General features: G+C 50.5%; 1 protein-coding gene across 1 annotated transcript; it reads right to left on the bottom strand.

Annotated features, from left to right (window-relative positions):
• Positions 1–246: 246 nt before the first annotated feature.
• chst3b (carbohydrate (chondroitin 6) sulfotransferase 3b) lies at positions 247–1825 on the bottom strand (the record flags this gene model as incomplete). The annotated part of the gene is made up of 2 exons (XM_084456406.1): positions 1693–1825; positions 247–1468 (listed from the first exon to the last, which is right to left on the bottom strand). Exons 1-2 carry the CDS (start codon positions 1770–1772, stop codon positions 247–249), a joined length of 1302 nt encoding a protein of 433 aa, XP_084312532.1. The 5' UTR covers positions 1773–1825.
• Between the last annotated feature and the right edge of the window lie 6103 nt (positions 1826–7928).

The following is a 7928-nucleotide window of genomic DNA, read 5'->3' as shown; positions in this document are numbered from 1 at the left end:
TAGAAGTTGCAAAAGGCAGTATATAAAGTCTCCCTACGACGACGTCTCTCTTCAAGAGCTCATGCTGTACAGTACATGCCAAATATCCTGTTCCCGACTTGCATAGTTGCCAATAAATATGAATTATTCATTTGAGCATTTCAACTGTTTGTTGGCTTTGCCAGTAGAGCAGAATTCGTATTCGAGCTTGCCCTGTGGAGACAAAGTGTTTGTTTGCCACAGTCTGTAAAGTGAAACCTTTTTTTCCTAGACGAACACTTTCTCCTCTATCAAACTGATGGACTTGTCTGTGAGCATCGCTTCGCTGTTAACAAACCTGTACCCGAACAGCTTCAAAGTTGGTCCACAAACCCTCTGCACCACCTGTGCTATTTTGTATGGTATGCTGAACCTCCACTTCTCTACCTGCTCTGAGGAGTTCTTCTGTGTCGAATACACACCGCTCGCCTCCTTGGACGCCTGGGTGTTCTGCAGTATCCAGTTTTTCACCTGCGGCGTGAACGGGATCCCGGTGAACCGGTACATGTCCGCGGCCTTCCTCATCGGGAAGCGGGCGATGTCCTCGTAGCGCACCAGCATGTAGCGCCCCCTCAGCCAGTCGGGCTGACTCAGGCCCGCCTCGGCGGACACCCTGATGTTGTCGCAGTTCCCCTTCAGCTTCTTCACCTCGTCGTCGTCGATGGGCACGTCCCCGTCCGCCGCCCACTTCTTCCAGTTCTGGTACCTGGCCGAGAAGGCCACCATGCGGGAGGCGAGGACGGCCCGGGGGTCCCGGACCAGCTGGATGAACCTGACGTCCAGACGGGGGTCCTCGGCCAGGGGACGCAGGGTCTCCAGCTGGCGCACCCTCACCGACTTGATGGCCCGGTGCTCCTTCTGCCGGCAGGACTCGGAGGCCAGGGTGAGGTTGAGGGGCCCACAGCGCCGGGTCCGGCACTTGTAGCGCTCGAACACCTTCTTGATGAAGGGGCTGCAGACGGACTCCTCGCACAGGGAGCTGCTGGACTCCCGGCGGAACAGGGCGGCGGTGACATGGTCCACGGGCGGAGGCTCAATGAAGCTCTCCAGCGGGGTGAAGTCGCACAGGAACAGCCGCTGCAGCACGTCGCGGTACGCCCCGGCCGCCGCCGTGGCATTGGTGCCGCCGGTCTCCAGCGTCAGGGCGCGCTCCACGTGCCACAGCGGCTCGAACAGGTAGAACATGTTGTCCCCCTGCTGGTTGAAGAACTCGCCCACGAAGGAGGAGCCGGTCCGGGTGGTGGCCAGGAGGAGGATGTGCTTCCTGCCCTCGGGGGATATGGGGGACCCCTCGGTGTAGTTCTCTAGACGCCGCTTCGTCAGGGTGAAGGCCGGGTCCAGCTTGCTGAGGGTGGTGAAGGAGCCATTGTGCTTCAGCAGGAGTGGGGAGGAGGCGCTGGCCTGCAGGGGGGTCTGGGGCGTCTGCTTCAGGGCCAGTTTATCAGAGACCCTGAAAGACAGGAGTGGAAGCCTTAGTCTCATTTTGAGGTAGAATGCAAAACAACACAGAGAACAGTGTCATAGAGGGTCCGCACAGCATTGCGTTTAAGTCCCCTATTTGGACTGTTGGTTGTGGCACAGAGAGAGTCAGTACTCTAACCAAAGGGTAATAAAGTGAGAAAGACAGGCCAAAAAAACACAAAAGCACTCCGCTGGTCAATGATATGGGCTTACCTCGAGATAATGTTGTTTTCCTTTTCAATGATGACAAGTGCCACAATAAAGACAAGGGATATTGTGTATTTGATCCTCATTCTTGGATGTAGCCGTGCCTGGATAAGCTTTTACAGACTGCTTCTTAATGGGTTCTGCCAATCTCTCCAGACTCTGTTTGCCTTTTTAAAGAGCTCTCCAGTTCTTTGTATTCCCCATCGTAGACGCTGTCTCATTCTGTGAATGAAATGAGTATTGAACTGTCAGTCACACATCTTACACATTTCGACACGACTGTAAACAGCACAACAATTTGAATTCATTTTGTCAGAATAAGGCTGTCGGAGTCTTCTTATAACCAGTCTCAGCTTACAGTACAGTATGTACTTGTGTGGCATAAAAAAATGAAAGCCAACTCCTCAGCTTAGTCAGCAAAGACTGGCTGTTAGTAGTTTTGTGCAGAGAAGGGGGATACAAAGCATCTTTTCTTTCATAGTGTATTTTATGTATTTCACACCTAAAATGGGGACCTTTACTTAGAGACCAACATTATATCTGGATAGGGTAAAAATAGAGCGTGGCAGAGTGTATTTTCTGGAATGCAATCTGGTCCTCCACTTGGGAAAGTCTTTAAGTGCACCGGGGGGACTTTCAGAACATGGCCACCCACCATGAAAGTGGTGTAAGCTGGTACCCTCAGAGAAAACAACCTGCTCATGGTCCCTGTCTGCTGCCTTGCCGCAGTCAAAAATGTACTTCAGTCCCAAATGTAAGTATAAAAGTAAGCGACACACAAAAGCCCATCGCGGTGGGAACACAAACTAAGGAGTAACGTGTTCTACCTCTCGGTCATTCATTCCTATCCAGATCCTGTCACGCCGGCGGAACGGCCCCTCAGTCTGCCAGCTGCTCCGCCGGCGTGTCTGTCAACAGTGGGAGGAGGATCTTTTCAAAGGGACCCCCTCAGTGACACGGCCGGGCTACCTCTGAAGGAAACCATCTGGTGACGGCCTAATAGGCCTCCAGTATTCCCACGTACACTCCTGCCTGTCATGCAGCAGTAAAGCAGTGACGGAGAGTGGGTGTGTCTGTGTGGTGGTGGTGGTGGGGGGGGGGGGCTATATAGGCAAACACAAGGAGGTCAAAGTCAACAGAAATTGAGGGGGAGAACTTGCTTGTCATGGGGCTGTAAATCGTAGCACTGTGTGACTCTGCAGGGCAGTGCTAGCACGCCTGCAGTATACTTAACCTCTACCTGGCATGGCAGATAGGGACAGGGAGGGAGATTTAATGGTGATTATTTGAGGACATCCTGTCAATTTTCCAGGGATTAATATTAGGTTACTTTTGGGATAATGGCCGCTTGGCTGTGATCCCTGACTAATGTCAGGATTACACTGAGGAAAGCCTACCAGTGCAAAGGGTCAATGACACAATGAAGGTGGCCGATCAAACAAACTAGTCCTAAATTTGGCAGCAAAGTTTCCTATGCTTGGTAACACACTGCACTTTGACATGAATCCCCCCCTGTTAAGACACCAGAGCACATGTGTGCTGATGCAGACCCTAAAGGTGGCGTCAAGCCTGTTCTGCGCTGCCTCAGGAGGGATCACAGATTTCCTCTAGATCAGTGCTAAATGATTGCAGGTCTGTAGCCTCGGGGCCACAACCCAGTGAGGCTGCTCTCATTAAACCGAGTTCTCTACACTGACGCATTGTAACCCTGGTCCTTCTCCGTTTTACTGCCGGCACTTCACAAGAAGCAGTGTGCTCTGCATGTGGGTTCATTACTGAGTGTGCATGAACCAAGCGATTGTAAAAAGCCTGATTGTAGACATCAGATCTGACCACTGTGCAGGTATTTTAATTTCTGTGTTAAGACATGTCGAGTTTCCTCAGATTTCCAATCCGAGTCCTCGGACCTGCGGAGGTTCAGTTCTAACATCCCATTGCCACCTTTGTCACAGGTTGATTCTGCCTGCTGTAGCCAGTCCAAAAGACTGCAATCTAAACACCAAAAAAGCCTGGACACCACCTGTGAAATCCTGGAAACGGGAAAGAGTTTCTAAGCAGCAGACCCCTGTCGACGTGGAGAACGGGGGGTGATCAGGGAGGTTTCCCTCCAGGTGAAAAGCTCCCTGATCACCCCCCGTCTTTGTCTCGCACCCTCCTGCCGCATGCCACAGACACAAAGGCCTCTGGAGCTTTGGTCTGGGATCACAACACATAAACACCCACATGCCGGTGGGGGTCAGTCACTAAGGCCACTCACCATGTAGCCAAGGAGCACAGACAACAGGAGACATGTGCTGAAACAAAAATGATCATTATGGAAACCATTGTTTGATGGTTCTTACTGCGGTATATCCCAGCACTAGAGTTATTGTCCACTTGAACTGTCCCACTATGATGTACTGTACTGTACTGTTTACTATTGAAAAGTGAAATGTTGTATTTGCACAGCAGGACTCATGTCAACATTCTGGTCAGACACTGGTTACTTGACCACATGACCTGTGACTTTGTGATGCAGTTGGTTATACAGCAGGAAAGCCAACACTCTTATTTGTGTCTGTGCACTGAAACGCCCTGTCAGATCATCTGGTCAACAGGTCTCCGAAATATTACATTTCCACATCACATTATACTGTATTGTAGCCTGCATCATTATGTATAGCCTATACAAACGTACTGTATTCATTTTTTACTGTATTACAAACATATCTAAGTTATATTATGCTAGCAAAATAACTTGGGGAATAATTAAGTGCCGAGACTGACAGTGACAAATATTACATATACATATATTATATTATATGAAAGTATAGTCGTTGAAGAGAGTTCATGATTTATAATGTAAGACAGTTCTACGCACCAATTATCTGAGCTTATTATTCCAAAGAGCCATCTTGTCATAAAAAAAATCATGAGCTGACATCTTTGAATATTCACAAACCACTGAGGTGTGTGACAGATTTGATCATCAGCTCGTAAAGAAACCACCATCGCCCCATTTATCATCTTGTTACTAATTATTTTAATAGCTGCCTGCTCCTTAGTGTTACGTTTTCTAAGGGGGGATTTTAGATCAGCCAGTCTGACTTTGAAATTAGTATTATTGTATTGTAACTTTATGGAACAGTATGTGTGTAATTTAAGTACGACCTGAGTCTGTGTAAATACAGCTGTTCAAGTGAAATTATTAAATTATTAAATCATTTCTTAAATCATTTCCTCTTTTCATTCTTTGGCATGTGTTTGAATTTACAGAACAGTGTACTGTTGAGGGAACAATTAGTGCTTCAGGTAGGCTACCATCTACTCTACAGTATAATGACACATTTGGTGTCTGTCTGTCTGTCTGTCTGTCTGTCTGTCTGTCTGTCTGTCTGTCTGTCTGTCTGTCTGTCTGTCTGTCTGGTGTCCAGAATTATCTTGACAACTAGCCAATGTATGAAGTTGACATTCGGCAGTCCGGTATTCTCATTCTTGTCCCTTGTCTTAAGGTTTATTAAATGGCCAACGGTGAGTTTGCCCTACGAAAAACAGTTGAGGACGACACGTGTACTATTACGTGGTGGCGGCCCTCGGTAGCTCCACCGCATCCCGGTGAGCCTTCTCAAACATGCTCCAGCTAAGGGAGATTATGCGGCGTTCAAGGCCTTCCTCCTTAAGACCTTCCAACTTTCCTCTTCCAGGAAAGCTCACCGGCTCTCCACAATTCAGGGGCCCAGGGACAGCAAGCTGTGAAGTGAGTGAGCTCATAGAAAGGATGCTAGACCTCCTGGGTGACCACAAAGCCGATTTATTGTCTAGGAACTATCTATTGACTATCTAGCTTTCCCTCCATCAAATGGCCCCCCACCATCGGCCAACCCCACCATCACCAGCTGCCGTGCCCTAGCTGACAGGTTCTTCCTGGCTACTCTGCAGTACTCTACAGACGTGCTGTCTCCCGCCCTCAACTTCCCCCCGCCGGCTAGAAACACGAAGTCTGATGAAAACCCCATAGTTCCTGACCGCCGAAGGAACACCGGCCTGTTCAGCTACCAGGCACGGCTCATGTCCTACCCGCTTCGGAGGTAAATATCATGACCGGGGGAGCACAAAATATCACGACCGGGGAGCACAACCCAGTTGGCCACCCTCACCCCGCCAACAGGAACCCCCCCCCCCCCCCCCCCCCCCTCCCGATCCGCACGTATGGCACCAGGTCCGCTGTGCTTTGGTGGGCAGCATTTCATCTGGGTCTTGGTCATGCCGAACATTGCTTTAGTGCTCCTCGGCACGGACTTCCTATGTGCCGATGTGGCTGCTTGCTGGTGGACATTAAAAACCACCGGCCTAGTCGATGCGCTAACCTTCTCCACCTTTGCGCTACCGGAGCAGTGGGCTCCATCGGGGCTGTCCGGCACACTCTCAGTCGCGGACAAGTTTCTCCGCCTCCTCGCAAAGTTCCTGGACCTCACCCAAGTCTACCTTCTCAGCGCCCGCTGCAAAACACAGAGCAGAACGCCACCAGGCCCCCAGTCCACGCCAGAGCCCCGCGGCAGCCTCAACCCTGCCAAACTCTCCATCACGAAGGCGTAGTTTGAAAACATGGGACACCAGGGCATCGTCCACCGCTCTGACAGCCCTTGGGCACACATCACCATACCCACAGACGAATCGGCGGCGCAGTGTAAGAACAGTGGGCGGGGGGCGCCTGGCGGCCACTTCTTCAGGCATCAGTTGATCCCCAGGGAGAGCAATCGTAGCCCCTTCCACAGAGAACACCTCGGACTCTGGCTTGCCATTCAACACTTCCGTTCTCTACTGGAGGGTCACAAATTTATGCTGTTCATGGACCACAAACCTTGCATGTTCGCCGTATCCAAAGTGGACGAACCTCGGTCCGCTCACTAGCAGTGCCAACTCTCCTACATCTCCGAGTTCACAACGGACTTACAGCATGTCGCTGGCAAGTCCAACCTCGTCGTGGACTGCTTCTCCAGAGCCGTCGTCGGGACGGTCCAGCTGGGGCCTTGACTGCTCCTGCATGACGGCGGACCAAACCACACAACACCAAACCACACGACACCAAACCACTCAACAGCAAACCACACGATACCTAACCACAGACACTAGTGTTCAGGCTCTCAAAACGGCAACCACAGGGCTGCATCTGGAACATGTAGTTTTCGGTGACGCAGGTACTACAACGCAGGTACCACGCCCCGTCCTGTCATCCCTGTGAACCGGAGACGCTGCGTGTTCAAAGCAGCGCACAGCCTCTCACGCCCTGGCAGCAAAACATCCATACGGATGGCGGCGATGAAGTTCGTAAGGCATGGGCTCAAAAAGGACGTGAGCACCAGGCGTGCCAAGGTGCAGCACCACACAAAGGGCCTCTCTGGGGCGCTTCTCTGTCTCCGAGAGGTTTGAACACTGACCTGGTGGGCTCCCCACCCGCCTCTCATGGCTTTGCCATTTCAGCAACTGCACAAGTGGAGTTAAGGTGTTCACCGACATTACGATTTTTTAAATCGCACAGTGTACCCCTGGCTTTAGCGTGTTTCACCCTGGGGCCTCTTTGCTTTGCAGTTGTGGTTTCCAGTCTAAGCGGAGCTGGATCCTCCTGTCCAAAAACGGGCCTACCCAGAAACCTATGACATGATGCAGCAAGTTTCTTCAAGAACTTCTTCTGGAATAGGCTAATTCGTTTGGTACTGTATGTCCACGTTTTATTCTAACTCATAGCGACTGGTGAGACTAGATTTGTGTGATAGAATCCCAGTGGGCTCTAGACCGGAAACCAAGCACTGAGCAGTGAACAGAAAGTGACGTGAGATTAAGTGCATGTATTTTGGCCTTCCTCAGGTACTTTTTTTTTCCAGGGGTACGTGCTTCTGACTCAGACTGACTTTTTTTCCTGACAGGCTGCTGGGGCACTGTCGGGACATGACTGAGTTTGTCTCTCCAAATGACTGATGCTTCCACCCCTATAAACAGACGTTGCGTTGGCATACTATAATTATGCAGTGCTATTTCAAGCATGGTACGTTCGTGGTAAAGTACTGTAGGTGTTGTGCACCAGGAGGAGTTACGCTGCCATGTCAGGTTGTGTCTCATCTCATCACAGAGTAGCAGTCCAATAGTTCATCTTTAAATCACCCTTCCTGGCACACTCATAGAGCAGAGCAGGTACTATCTGGCAGACTGTTAACATAAGACTCAGCCTTCGAGGGTCCTGAAACAACAATGTACTGTAAGTGATA

This window comes from Borostomias antarcticus, assembly GCF_949987555.1.
Source record: "Borostomias antarcticus genome assembly, chromosome: 22".
Taxonomy (NCBI): Eukaryota; Metazoa; Chordata; class Actinopteri; order Stomiiformes; family Stomiidae; genus Borostomias; species Borostomias antarcticus.
This window is presented reverse-complemented; position numbering and strand designations above follow the sequence as displayed.